The 15,519-nt window shown below is 37.2% G+C and overlaps 1 protein-coding gene across 1 annotated transcript in view; it reads left to right on the top strand.

Moving 5' to 3' along the window:
- The window catches only part of LOC124539116 (homeobox protein Nkx-6.2), a 52,437-nt gene extending 45,417 nt beyond the window's left edge, over positions 1 to 7,020 (top strand). The window contains exons 3-4 of the mRNA XM_047116441.1: positions 6,487 to 6,680; positions 6,831 to 7,020. Coding sequence (XP_046972397.1) covers positions 6,487 to 6,680; positions 6,831 to 7,020 — 384 coding nt within the window. The remainder of the gene's footprint in view (positions 1 to 6,486; positions 6,681 to 6,830) is intronic.
- The last annotated feature ends 8,499 nt before the right edge of the window (positions 7,021 to 15,519 follow it).

Below are 15,519 nucleotides of genomic sequence, written 5' to 3'. Positions count from 1 at the left end.
AATCCTCTCGTAAAAAATAACCCTTTTATGACCTGAGCTATTTGTTTATTTTGCCTTAACAGAAACTTATAGATGGAGTCAGATCAATCTCACTTAACGGAAATACACTAGGCCGTCTACACTCTATTACCTACACAGTTTCCTTAAACTGAAAATTAACAAAAATACGTAAAGTGTAAGTTAAACGACTGATATTCAGAAATTGTTGGCGAATGTAGCGGTTATGTCTATTTACCATTAGGTAGACCATTTCTCATTCTATATTTTTATTTAAAAAAAAAAAAAAACAAACAAAAATTCTGAAACGATTGACCCTTATCCTCTTCTTCGTTGATTGTCGACAAACAAAACCAAAATCCATGACATTAAGACAATCGTTTAAGTGTCCTCGCTTAAAAAGGGTTGGATCGCATCGAGCGGTCTCAATTACTAACAGAAGCTTAGGGCGTTTCCAGACGTAACGCGTAAAGCCGAACATCATTAGCGCGCGTCATTTGTCACGCCTTATCGCCGCGCTGTTAATAGCCGCCGCGATTTGTCCCGGTAATGTTCTGTGTGCTCGCTGCCTAATGATTCTGAGACTTGATTTGACGTACTCGTATCTATCTATATAGAGACAGATAACTTCGTGAACTATGCATGCTGTATTGAATGTAGGTATTACTCCATTTATTGAGGCAGGTTTTTCAGTATTAAGAGCAGGAGGACATATGGAAGCGTGAATCCTAATCGAATTTTCTCGTGCTCGACAGTAATTTAGCATCTCACATCTTTGCCCAACATTTGAAATAATTAGGTGCGTGAATAAACGTAAGCTAATTTGGCGAACTGGCTCAGTTAGATAAGGTATGAAGATTTTCATAATTTCTTCTAGTTCTAGTCAGCAATTGAAGAGTTATGTTGAAAATAATTTAAAAAAACAACTCTATCAACAGAGATCATATTTTACAAAACCTCATTGTTATAGTCAATGTCGCATACAACTTTCTAACATTAACTGCCTTCTGCGATGACTTTCGAGTTTGTCTTTATAGTATAACTCTGTTGCTGTCAAAGATATATATTCCATTGTCAGTATTATTTTAAATCGCAAAGATTGTATTAAAAGTATTATTTATGTGTCAATAATAATTGAGAAAATTAAAAAAATAATGAATAACGGGCGTTAGATCAGATTTGATCGACATTAATACAAGAATAATTTGTCCTTTATAATATGATGTAGTCCGGAGATACACTATAATTATTTACAGATACATAAAGCTCGCATCCCCAACGCGATACACAGATTAAAAAACCGCGCCACGCGTACTCAATTTAATTTTTATCTTTATTCGTGTATCGCAGTCGTTTTGAAGAATTTGTGGCCGATAGGTAAATTGGAATTGTGTGTTTGATCGATGGCGCTCACTAATGGCCGCCGGGCAAAAAAAACGAAATACACGAGTCGCGAGCTGCATTTTATTCGCTAGGCACAAAATGGCGGACTTTTTTGATTGATGACTCGATCTATTGTTTGGACATCCAACGAAGTATATAATGGGTGTCAAAGCATCCTTTACAATACGTGCTATTTAATTATACCACAAATACAATGCGTTTCATATTATTTGAATTACAATTTAATTAATGTAACTTTTTTTCGTTAAATTTTAGACTGTGTTCTGGTAAATAGTAGCTTATAACCTGACAATTTGATATGAAAATATTTATTACGTGTAATAAAAAAAGGAATTTGTGATACATAGGAATTGTATACTACGTTGACCGACTAAGATTTATCCTAATAGCAAATATCAAAACGTATGCATGTACAACTTTAGTGAGATTTGAATGTCTATTTTAATAAGTGTCATAGTTACAATATTTTATCCCATCGCTCAATGGAAGGCTATTAAATCTCACACTGTTATTAATTCGCTTTACGAGCAAAACATCAATTGACGCTTCAATAAAACCGTTACAAGACACAAACATTCAACGTCTCATTCAAAATAATTACCCAAAAGAAAACATGGCCGCTAAGACGTTTTTATTCGACGCCACCGAAAGCGTTACCTATCGACCATCACGAAGTTCTCGTGAAAAATAATAGATATTCATATAATTATCCCGACCCTCCCCGCGCGAATGAGATAGCGTTTATTTTAAGTGAGGCGACGGAGGGAGACAGTTGTACGTGTCGATGTTCGTCTTTTAGCACTTAAGTAATTGAATACAGGGGCTCGGGTGACTCGGGGTATAATGGAACAGTGGAAAATAATAATAAATGTAATAATATTATTGCGAAGATTCTTGTTCGGTCGTAAATATAATAATAAACAGGCGTATGTTTGACGACACCCGACGACCCTCGCCTCACTGCGATCTACTTCTTGTAGTTTTATTATACGACTGAGTACCGGTTTCTATTGTGACGTTAAACAAACAACTTACACGTCGCCCATTCAATATTATACAAATATTTACACTGCAGACGTATTCACTCTAATGAGACTCCATACATTCCAATTTATCATCTCAATTTTAAACGTAACTGATGTGAAGACTGATATAAAGTATATTAATTTAAGAATAACACATCAAGTTTTACACTATAAGAAAACGATTAGCTTGACTAGTAGACATACTTGATTAATAGATAACTGGATAGCTAAGATCATATTATCAAATGTATTTCCGTCCAATTCAAATCTAAGAACATGCATTACATGCGATTTACATACAGCATACTTATAATGTACGCTACTAAAAAATTATTGATTAATATGTCTTAATTATTTCACTTAACTACTTATTTACAGGTTCCTTGACATTCAAAACATCAATTTTTCGAATATTAATAATTTACTAAAATATTACTACTTACTAAAATAATATTGATAAGCATTATTTACTATATTATATAATTTTAATACAAAATGTCAGATCACTTTGGAATTTGATGAATGTCAGATCCCTTACTTATTGATGATCAAATTAGACACTACCACCGGTTCCGACAAGGAACCACCCTGATCTGAGAAGAACCGGCGAAAGAAACTCAGCAGGCAAATTAGGTAGGCAGGTATATCTATGCTAGAAAGAAGATTTAAATTAATGTAACCTTTATTATACACGTACAACTGACTATAACATTATAAGGCTGTTAAAATCTAATAATACGGAAACATTGTATGTAGATAGTCAAATAAAAGATAATAAACAATTTATGACACTAATTAAAATATTTTATTACGAAACACAAAGACAACAAGTCAAGTTTATAGTTATTTACGTCATATCGTATAAAGTTAGGCTTTGAATGTAAAAGTGAAACAAAAGGCATGTTTCCACGCATATCCGGCTCTCGTAAAAGTAAATGGAGCAATGATAATCCAAAGGGCGGCGCACACTCGCGACGCGACGCGATTGTCTTATTTTGTTGTCGCTCGTGGTCCACAGGCTGATGTTAGCAGCGTACAGCGTACAGTACATATTATAAGCATTATGATTACCTATTAATTCGTACTCTACAAGAATATTAAAATAAAATTATATACATTTTGTACAATTTAATGTTTGAAAAGATTGTAATCATAATGAATTAACAGAACAGAACAGAACAAGAAAATGATTTGAATTGTCTACTTACAGTGCGCAAAAAATTAAAAAGTGTGCGTACTTCACGGTATTTGGAGCTAGTTTACAGCTTCGTAACGTCAAACAACAACAACAACCTGTAAATTTCCCACTGTTGGGTTAAGGCCTCTTCTCCCTTATAAGGAAAAGGTTCAGAATACATTCCACCACGCTGTTCCAACGCGGGTTGGCGGAATACACATGTGGCAGAATTTCTTTGAAATTAGACACATGCACACTCACGAAGTTTTCCTTCACCGCCGAGCACGAGATGAATTATAAACATAAATTAAGCAAATGAATATTCAGTGGCGTTCTAACGTAACGTTCAACATAAGGCCAAACCTTGGTGATGGTGATATAGCGATCAAATCTGGTAACTAGACCCCCGAGGCAACTCAAAGATCGAGCGCTGTTCCGAGCTGTATTCCGTGTGCGCATCAATAATAAAACAGAACGGCCGACTACAGCGCGTAGGTATGGGTAGTTGTAAATCTTGTTTTGTTCGTACGCTTTTTTATGGCCGCCATGTTGTTTCGCTGTTAGTTTTATTTTCGCGAACGCTATCAGTGCGGAATCAATCCGTGCTATTACCCCTGTTTCATCTTCTATTGGTATTTGCTTTAGACTACTATATTGACATAGCTATGCTTACATGTCTATAGTCTACGACAGTCTATGACTTTTTAATATTCACTAGATTTATAGAGATGTGCAAATAAAGTTGAAACGCAATGCAGAGCATAATCGTTCATTGTCGTAAAATCTTAAGCGTTATTATTTAATAATCATTATTTTAACATTTAAAATAGTCTTCCAATTAGGTACGTGAATCAGTTTTACTAAATGGTAGCATACAAAATAGCTCTGCTGTTATTAAGCTATCCCCCAATCATTTTTATATAAAAATAAATATAAATAAATAAATATGAGACAACATCACATACATTACCATTTACCATTGACGACCTCCGTGGTCGAGAGGTGTGTACACCGGTTTTCATGGGTAAGCCACGCCGAGGTCCCGGGTTCGATTCCCGGCCGAGTCAATGTAGATTATCATTAGTTTTCTATGTTGTCTTGGGCCTGGGTACCGTCGTTACTTCTGATTTTCCATAACACAAGTGCTTTAGCTACTTACATTGGAATCAGAGTAATGTATGTGATGTTGTCTCATATTTATATAAAAAAGAAACAAAGTAACATTTTCATTCATAAAAAGTTTGTAACACATTTTAAGCTCATTAGCAATTTATTATAGTTAAAAAAAAAACATCTCTTGTAATGTAAACGCGTCACTAACAATTAGTTTATCTAACTAGCCTAATATAAAAAAATTAAAATATGAAAAGTAATGCCTTTAAAATATTCAAAGATTGTATGGAATAATGGTATTCGTACATTAATTACAGCCTCTCCGCTCAGCATCTCAAATAACGTTTAAGTAATATAACGAGGCGCCATCGACAACGCCAAGATGACGATTAAGCCGTGTAACCGCTCGCTACGAGATGTTAACATCTTGCGACATACAATTATGTTTCCGAGCTGTATTCCGGATGCTCGTTACTGCTAAATAATGTACAATCATTCTACTATTTGTTTTATGTGTGGATATGAGGGTGTTGTTATGTTTTTCGTTTTCTGTTTCAATTGGTTTCTGGGTGGTTTTTCGTATAACTTTTCACTAAAACTTCTTAAAGATTTAATAGTTAATTTTCCTATAAACATTGTAATGCGCAATAATTATACTCAAGTAGGTACATAAAGCTAGCATTCTTGGTCAAGATTTATATAGTAACTACTTTTAATTCATATTTAAGCATTTATTGTTATTAATTCTTATGTTAATGAAATAGTAATTACTTAATAAACTAAAGTACATATTACACGTAAAGGGATGGAATGATACCTCAGGATGATGAAGGGATATTAATGACAGTCTCTTGTTATTTGATTTATACATACATAGTAAATGTTTTAGCTTGGAAATCAAAAGGAGTCCTTTTTAAAAACCCTCGAGGTTACGACGGGAATAAAAATAAAGTGGCAAATAACAAAGGATATAAACGATAACGACCCGACTCAATGCAGATCGCTTTATTAGACGTCAGGCTCGCAGCCTCCGCGCCATCGGCCGCTGCTAAGTGCGGGATCGACAACCTTTCGAGCCCGCTCTAATCATGAAAATGTATTTATGACCTAATTAAACTCCTGTCTACCGCCCGAGCCGGTGCGACGAGGCCCGCGACAGCGCCCGAGCCGTGCGCGCGAACGAGACGCCAGACGCCCCGTCTCCGTGATTAATGAGTGTTATATGGCTGGTTAAGTACCGTGTAATTTGCAAAACGACCCTTAATTACCGTAGAACATGGCTACTATCGTTGTCTTTATCGCGCGCAACAAGATTTTGTGCGGAGGAAAGAGATGTACCAGCTCCCGGTTGCGACTTAAAGGCGGTATTTAATGAGGCATTATGATGTCGGTCGTACAGATTAGGTTCACATGGCGCGGGGAATGTTGACCCGCTCTTTATATTTGGCTTTCAGGGAAGCAAACATGGAGTTTAGTGGCTCGTTTCCAAATGTAAAATGTCGCTTTACACTGCGCTCATCTGAGCACCTTTTGTTTGAGTTTTGGCCAAATTATGGCTGGATGACTCTAGAATTTTGTTGGCTCACTATAAAACTTTGATCGGCCAAATATACAAGCTTAACGTCTATATGCTGCCGATTGGGAAACGTTATAACTTCATAACACAGACTACTTTAATCTTCACAAGTGTTTTTAATTTTGTATCGCTCAGATATAAGATAAAAAGAGTGTTTAAGTATCTGTTTCTAAAAAGATCTTATCTTTCGACAGGTTTGGTTCCAAAACAGAAGAACGAAGTGGCGAAAAAAGCACGCCGCCGAAATGGCGACCGCGAAACGCAAACAAGAGGAGCTCGGCGAGGAGTGCGACGAGCAGGAGTCCCACGAGGCCGACCCGTGCAGCGACGACGACGACGCCAAGCGGCCGCGCCTCGACTTGCACCTGCACATGCCGCACCACCGCCAGTGATCCGACCCCGGCGCGGACACGGCTCGCCCCGACGCGACCCGCGCGCCCGACCCGGGCCTCGCCCCGCAAAGAGACAGTACAGACGCGAGTGCCAAATACGCGAGTGACCGTTACGATAACTTTTATTACAATTACGACTATTCTAGGATGTGCAAGGACTCCAACGACGTGCCGTTCGACCTGTCGAACTGGCACGTCAGGGTGAACAGGTTCGACGACATTCGTGAGACGAAGACGAGTGAGTCGGTGGACAGTGACGACAACCTTAATCTTAACGTGAACGACAACGCCGACGACAACAGCCAGCCGATAAACTTTGCGTACTACCACTTCTGAGACCACAGACCATACGAATATATCATTTCAGAGTGTTTCAAGTCGTTAAGTCGTTACAGATATATTTTTAATTCGAATAAATTTATGATTCCATTTTTAAATTTTCCGTAATGTCTTGTTGTCTGTGGTCGCTAATAAAACGCTTTGTATAAATAAATAGATACTAGGATTACGATTAAAATAAAAGCTCTGTAAATATACACTAGCTATGTGATAATATTAAGTAATTTATTATATTAATTAGATTTTACAAAGGATTTCGTCGTGTTACTAGTTGTAAGGTTCTGTACATTATATGAGATTCTCGGTGCCAATGTCTAAAGTAGTACTTTAACGTGACGTTTCTTAATTAACCTACAAATAATAACGATATAAAAAAAATGTATGTATTGCGCATATTATGTAATTCTGTAATTTACATTAGCAAACTTGGTTTTGAACTTGGCCCTTACACATCTGTACGCTTTGAGTTTTCTATGATCACAGCAAAGAAACGTCATTATTTGGGATTCATACGCAATATACTGTATATTGTATAATTAAGGCATTATAATGTAAAAAGATATTTAAACGAATTTAACTATTGTAGTAGAGATGACCACGCGAAAGATTCTGCAGTACCGTCAGCAAAAAAACTAAAATATATTTAATTTCTAAACTGCCATATTATAGTTTTTATCTGTAACAAAAGAGTATTAAAAGATTTATTGTTTTATAAATTAATAAGTTTTACTGCTGACGGTACACGACAGAGCACAGCTGTAAATATTGCCATTCATTTAGACTATATAAATAAACTTACAGTTCTAATATCCACAAACCGTGAGCAAATAACATTCAACAATACAAGGAAATATACTTTATACAAATACAAGTATAACATATAATTAAATCTATGATTAAAACTTTAATTATGTATAAGGTACGAGTAACAAAATAATTAAATTGTGAATCAACTTTTTTTTCTAACGTTACATTCAGGTATAAAGTGGAACGTTTCATTCGGTACCTTAAAAGAAAATAAATAAAGAAATCGCTTGTAAATGCTATTATAAGAACAATCACTATTCATAAAACGACAAATTAACATACTATGTTATTATAACTGAGCCAATATTATATTATAGTATCGTGTGCTTTATATACACTTGATTACATGTTTAGTGATAACAATTCAGTATCTTGTAAAAACTTACTGTTTTCTTTTAATCTTATTTTATTACTTTTGATTTAAACAAATAATGTAAAACCGACAACACACTATCACGTATTTCTTTCGATATAACGAATTTTACATTTAATAACATTATTCATTTCAAATTAGAGATATATTAAAATAGTTTGCGATCCACGAAGGTTGTTTAATAATGTCTTGTATTTTTTTTACCTTATACATGCTGTATTTTTTATCTGTCACGTTATTTTGTTTATATTATCTGTGGTCAGATATAATCTGTGTTGGTGAATATAATATTGGCTCAAAAGTGATTCTATTAAATAGTTCATACATTAAAAAGTACTTGAGCGTGGAGAGTCTACATGATGTGGTTGAAATAAACAGTTAGCAAAATACGCTTTTCGTTTTACTTTTACCTACTTTACTTTACTAGAAACATGACCAACAATAAGCACTCCTACTAATAATTATTATTTTTAATCGAGCCGCAATAACACATTTACTTCTTAGCACCAACTTTAGCGACAGACAACGTCACGTATACAATAACTGTACATTATACTGAAGCCTTCAATCCTAATCACAGAAGTAGTAAAGACAAAATTGTTGGCATTAAATTGACGTTATATTTGATGTCTTGGATTGAGTAAGGAAAGTACATAAGAGGAGGAGGAGCTGTATGGAAACCGGCTGTCGTGGTATGGACATCTTATGCATAGGCATAGGCCATACAGTATGGAAGGTTTTGAGCTTGGATGTGGATGGATATAGAAGTAGAGGACGACCAAAGAAACCATGAATGGATTGTGTGAAAGACGATATGGTTAGAAATAATGTTACTTGTGAGATGATGACCGACGGAGAGGTATGGAAGGAGAAGAAATGCAACGCCGACCCTAAATAAAATTGGGATAAGGGCTAAGATCGCTAGCAAAGTTGTAACGGGAACTTTAAAAAAAAAATTAAAGATGCAAATAGTTATGTGCGGTAGTGTAAAATAAAGATATATTAATCAGAGCTATTAGCAATGGTATGGAATATGAAAATCTGAGAATAGGATCTTTGCTCCTTCTTCAATTGAAACAGACTTCATCCTGTTTTATGTTAATGTCAGATTCAAACAAGGCTATACAACTTAAGCGAATGCTTATATCGTCCCGATATTTCCGTGTATTAAAAAAAGAATGAGGAAAATGCCGCTAGTATAAGTTGTGAAATACATTATTAAAATGCAAATTGTCTGTTGCTCTTATAAATTAAATTCCATGAGTTGATCTATTTAAGATGCTGAGTACGACTGGAAAACAGAATTGTTTCATTACTTTTGTAAAATGTTATCATCATATTTTGAATGCCTAATTTTCTATCGACATATTGGTCCGTAAAGTATTATGAAACATGCTATGATTTATATTATTATAGTAGTCGTTCGTAGATAAAATTTCGTACCAATTACCCATTTTTTTTACTAACTATAATACATTCAACAACAGCCTGTAAATTCCCACTGCTGGGCTGCAAATGTGGCAGAATTTCTTTGAAATTTGTCCTCACGATGTTTTCCTTCACCGATGAGTACGAGATGAATTATAAAGACAAATTAAGCACATGAATCAGCGGTGCTTGCCTGGGTTTGAACCCGCAATCATCGGTTAAGATACACGCGTTCTAACCACTGGGCCATCTCTCTCTTCTATAATACATAACCAGCATCGATTCAAGTCAATCGATCAAAACACTCGGTACTAATATACTGTTGTAAATAACTCGTCAAAACGATGGCTCTCAAATTAACTTTCATCCTTTTTATTACATGAACTTGCGCATTTACCGCATAAATCTAGCAAACTTTAGATCTTCTGAATACGATTCTGTAATATAAACTTTATAGATATGTCAGTTTGCCTATAAACCGAATTCAGCAAAGATATTCTTCAATTTATTTGAATCTATCATTCTTTGATTTAGGAATTTTAAAAACTATCAACCATATCGAGATACCTTTACTTCCGATTTATAAATAGGTACCAATCAGTAGGTTACATTTAAGATAAATGTAATTGGAATCAACTTCAATACAACAGATCAACGTAATTGTACTACCTATTTTAGATCTAGGCATATAAAGTATATTTATTTGTCTTTTAAAATATATAGTCATCGCTTTTGTTACCTAAGCAATGCTTACTGCTCTATTTTTATCACCTTCCCACTATAATACCAGAAGTAAGTAAGTATGATGAGTCGAGATGGCCCAGTGGTTAGAACGCGTGCATCTTAACCGATGATTGCGGGTTCAAACCCAGGCAAGCTGATTCATGTACTTAATTTGTCTTTAAAATTCATCTCGTGCTCAGCGGTGAAGGAAAACGTCGTGAGGAAACTTGCATGTGATAAAATTCATAGAAATTCTGCCACATGTGTATTCCACCATCCCGCATTGGAACAGGTGGTGGAATATGTTCCAAACCTTCTCCTCAAAGGGAGAGAAAACCTTTAGCCCAGCAGTGGGAATTTTCAGGCTGTTTTTGTTGTTGAAGTATAATTGGGACCAACCTCTAAATTTTGTACCAAAACGTACTACGTTAAACTATTCTTAGTAAACATTATATAATACCAAATATTATATTTAAAGAGCCAATAGCCCCAGTGATCATTGGATCTTAACCGATAATCGTAGCGATCCAGCCAAGTATCACTACGAGTTTTTATATATTAACCCATGCGAGTACACTCAGGTATTATCTATAATACCAGAATATTAAAAATCTGCAAGTAACTCTGTCTGCCTGTCGCTCTTTCACAATCAAACCGCTGCTATTAGTTATCTACACTAGAAAATTCCGAGCTACTGTTTTATAGTTTTATTTATTACAAGCTTCTATGGAATCAACGTTGCTAATTCACCTCCTTAGATCGTAGCAAGATGTACATAGTAATAGTTTAAAAATCTTACTTAAATTGTTATGATATAAAATACAGAATCAGAATAAGCGTGAATAAAAACACAAACTCTTTACTCTTCATATATCAGCAATAATATGTTTATATCATTAAATAGTAGGTAGTAAATAATAGGTATAAAAGTGCAGGTTCAGTACATGCTAGAGATCACTAAGCGAGGGGCACACTGTATGTGCAGGCGACGCTATCTACAGAGCTGTCGGGACGTTTGAGGCGGTACAATTTATTCGTACTGATGTCGTTTATCGAACCTACTACTAGGGTTGGCACTTTCTAATAACTGTACATATAGTTAAAATGGTAATGTACACGTATTAAAATAAATTTATTTGAAATTAATATTGTTACATGTACTTACAATATTGTAAAGAAAAGTTTTATTTTGGTTTTGTATTTTCTCCTTGTTTACATGTTTTTGATACTTAAAAAAATAAATTAAAAATATATATCTTTGTTTTTTTTTTTTAATTACATTTTTTTCTTACTAATATGAATCGAAAAGAAATGAATTAATAATATTATAATACTGTTAGAAAAGAGAAAATAACTTTACGTCAAGAAACAAAAAAAAAAGAAAAGAAAAACTTAATATTTTTAATCAATCACAAAGTATTTTCCTCAGCGACAACCCTCGAAGTATATAACAGCCACTTTCCACTGCAAGTGATCAGAAAAACCTTCGCAGCAATCGAAGGAGGCGAGCAAAAATCGCGACGCGGCCCCCCGTCGCCATGGCAACCGGACCAGCACCCACGCCGCGAGCGAATCAAAATCAGCCTTAACACTCAGGCTTTACATTTCACATTCAATTACCCCAAAGGTATGTAGTACCCTGGCGTCACTCGCGAATGCGGCGTGTACTTATAAATGTAAAACAGGGTTTTACTGTTTCAAGTTGAAAAGAGATGGGCGATCTTTCCCCTGTGCAAGACAGGGAGGGGGAGTGAAAACGACGTGGTATGGGGTACGGTGGCATTCTTTCATTTGTTGTGGCTCAGTTGGAGCGATAAGGTGCCTCTACCTTTTATTTATGACTCCATTTTAAACTGCGGGTAAGTGTGTTAGGCAATTCGAAGGAGTGTGATTTCTTACCGCACTGGGATTCCACGAATAAGGTCAATATGTAACGCTGTACAGATTTATACGCAGCGGGCGGTAATGAGATACGTATGGACCAATCGTCTGAAATTGAACGAAAGATTAAACGAGATACCGCCTGAATACAACGTAATGTAAACTTTTGCTTATTATTTATCTTCTGATCATCCGTGAAGATAATCACCATATTATAATATTCATATAAGTAAATACCATTTCACATCCATTGGTCGTAGATCTGTAGGAGTAAGAGATCAGTCCGATGTCCAACTATACCAACACTAAAAAGCTTAAATATACGGCACAATATTATGACCACCGTTTCTGCGTCTATGTGTTATAGTGTTGTAAATTATTAGTCGTTAAAGTGATAAAAATTAGGACACGAAACGTTAATCCAACAAATGATAATATAAAAACATACAAAAATAAAATTTAAACCGGATTTGTGCATAAGTGTCGATGTTTATTGTTCTAGCGTCGAGTTCGGCCACACACGAGAAGAGATTATTCTGAGACATTAGAGCTTAATGCCATATTTTCTATCACAGACCTCATTCTTTGTTTGGTTTGTTAGAGTTGATCGATAATTCTGTACAAAATTGCCATAATCATACATGAAAACGGCAAATTTTCACAAATCAAATTTAATAAAATCAAAATAAACTTTATTCAAGTGGGCAATACAAGCACTTTTGAATCGTCATTTTATAATTAAATGAAGCTACCACCGGTTCGGAAAGTAGATTCTACCGAGAAGAACCGGCAAAAAACTCAGTAGTTACTCTTTTTTAACATTTAAAAAATACAAAGTCATGTTAATTAAGTACAATTATTTAAATTAATATATCCTGCTTGGAAGGCACAGGCAACGACGGCCTGCCAACGAACCTGATGGTCAAATAAGCGAAAAAAGGCGCAGAGATGTAATCTGACCAGAACAGAGCTCCTTGACACAGGTGTACGAGGAGATCCCAGTTGAGCTGGAAGGAGGCTTTGGTCAAAGAACAAGATGTTCACAGACTGTATGACTAAACTTGCTTTCTTACGATATGTGGAAATTATTTCGAGAAAGGAAAGGAAGAACGAGGGTCAAATGATCAAAAATTTCATCATTTTATGTTGAACATCATTTTCGACTATTCTGTAAGAATCACTTTTACTCTGAGCGCATTGTTACTGTAATCAATATGGTCAGCCAGTGATATCCTCAGAGACTGTACAAGAGATAAATCCTATTACCTCTCTCTCTCTCTTAGATCACTGTAGCTGCAATTCGATATGATTCAAAAGAAACCTGACTCTAAATTGAAGATTTTCCGTGATTTCTTAGGTTTTGACGTGAAAAAACTGGCAATGATCAAACAAAAATAGCTTTTTAAGTTGCAAAATAAATAAGTAACGCTTAAATCCACATCAATTATATACACAAACCAATTAACCGCCTTTTGTAAGATACATATTACAACTCACAAATGACATTTCTAAATATTAAAATAACAGAATAAGTGCGTATTGTGAAACATTCAAAATCACCGAAGCTACGAGTGATTCACTTAGATTTACTGCGTCCGTCCGTCCGTCCGCGTGATTTACGATCACCCCCGCACCGCCCACCGCGGCTAATTAATATCCAATATCTTATAACGCGTGTCAAACCGTATGTGTAACTTCACTGTCATAGCTGGTGACATTCGTTTCAAAAATCTATTCATTTGCTGTTTTCAATGCTAATATTGATTATAAATATTTTACGGTCGCTGAAAATGAGCTGAGTTGGCCCGGTGGTTAGAACGCGTGCATCTTAACCGATGATTGCGGGTTAAAACCCAGGCAAACACCACTGAATACTTCATTTGAATTTATAATTCATCTCGTGCTCGGCGGTGAAAAAATGCATGTCGAGGAAACCTGCATGTGTCTAATTTCATAGAAATTCTGCGAATTCACACCAACCCGCAATTGGAACAGCGTGTTGGAATGTGTTCCAAACCTTTTCCTCAAAGAGGGAGAAGGCCTTAGCCCAGCAGTGGGAAATTTACAGGTTCTTTTTGTTAAAAAAAAATCAAAGAAAACTAGCACACACTTAGCAAACACGACACATATTTTAGCGCACAAGTCTGTGCACACCTTCAATTACACGACCTATTCCCCACTGATATTATTCGATGGAAAAGAAAATTCTTTATAGAAGACTTAATATAACACACGCATACCATCACTTATGTGCTACCGACCTTGGGAATTAAGATGTTATCTTCCTTGTGATATCTGTGGAATATCAACTCCCTATTCATGTAACAACCTGGAAATTTCACCCTTTTTTTTTTTTTTTTCTCGCTGGAAAAACGCATTACGCGCTTCCCCCACTTGATGGAAAGTGGGGGGGTGTGTGGGACTCCCCGGAGCCCTGGACGCCGAGTGCGCCCAAGTACGCCGGGTTTACCCACTAAAAAACCAGCGGTACCCTCTGCGTCTTTCGATGGACGCCACGGGATCGCTTACGCATGCTACCGTGACGCCCTGACGGTCGGCCCACCTATGCGGGCCTCTTACACCTAGGGGTGATTCCCGGGGTACTGGGACCCCCCTAGTCCCTGCGGCGCCTATTGAGGCGGTGGGAGAAGGTGCGCGTAGCGCCTTTTCCTCCTCCCCGGTCGTCTTCTGCGGAGCGAGTCAGCGGCGGCACTCTCTTCCCGCTCCCGCTCCGCGGCTTCCTTCTGCGACATGACACTTTCGCAGAAGGAGCGCATCTCCGACCAGCACATCTCGCTACCGAGCATGGCGTTGATGATGCTCGGCAGCGAAAGGTCTCCGCCCATAGTTGCCGCAAGGGTGTGCCTCTGGGGCCCCCACGCAGCACACTCGTACAGGGTGTGGTACGCCGTATCCACTGGCGCACCACACTCGTGGCAGGAGGGTGTCTCCTCCCACCGCGCTATCCCGTGCAGGTACTTACCGAAGCATCCGTGTCCAGTAAGTACCTGCGTCATTCTGTACGACAGTGTGCCGTGCTTCCTCTCGACCCAGCGACTCAAGTGGGGACGGATCGCCTCCACTGTCGCTAGGCCCGCCGTGGGTGACCCCAGATCTTCCTGCCATCGGACGATCAGGGCTTGCTGGGCTAGAGCCCTGATCCGCCCGATCTCCGCCGACCCTGGACGTTCGCCGCGGTCCCTCGCCTCGACCCGGAACCGGTACACTTCCGCGAGCACCTCAGCCTGGAGCTCCCAGGGCGGATCGCCCGCGAGAAGTGTCGC

This window comes from Vanessa cardui, chromosome 21, assembly GCF_905220365.1.
Source record: "Vanessa cardui chromosome 21, ilVanCard2.1, whole genome shotgun sequence".
Lineage (NCBI taxonomy): Eukaryota > Metazoa > Arthropoda > Insecta > Lepidoptera > Nymphalidae > Vanessa > Vanessa cardui.
Note: the sequence above shows the minus strand (reverse complement) of the source record. Positions and strands in the feature narration are given on the sequence as shown.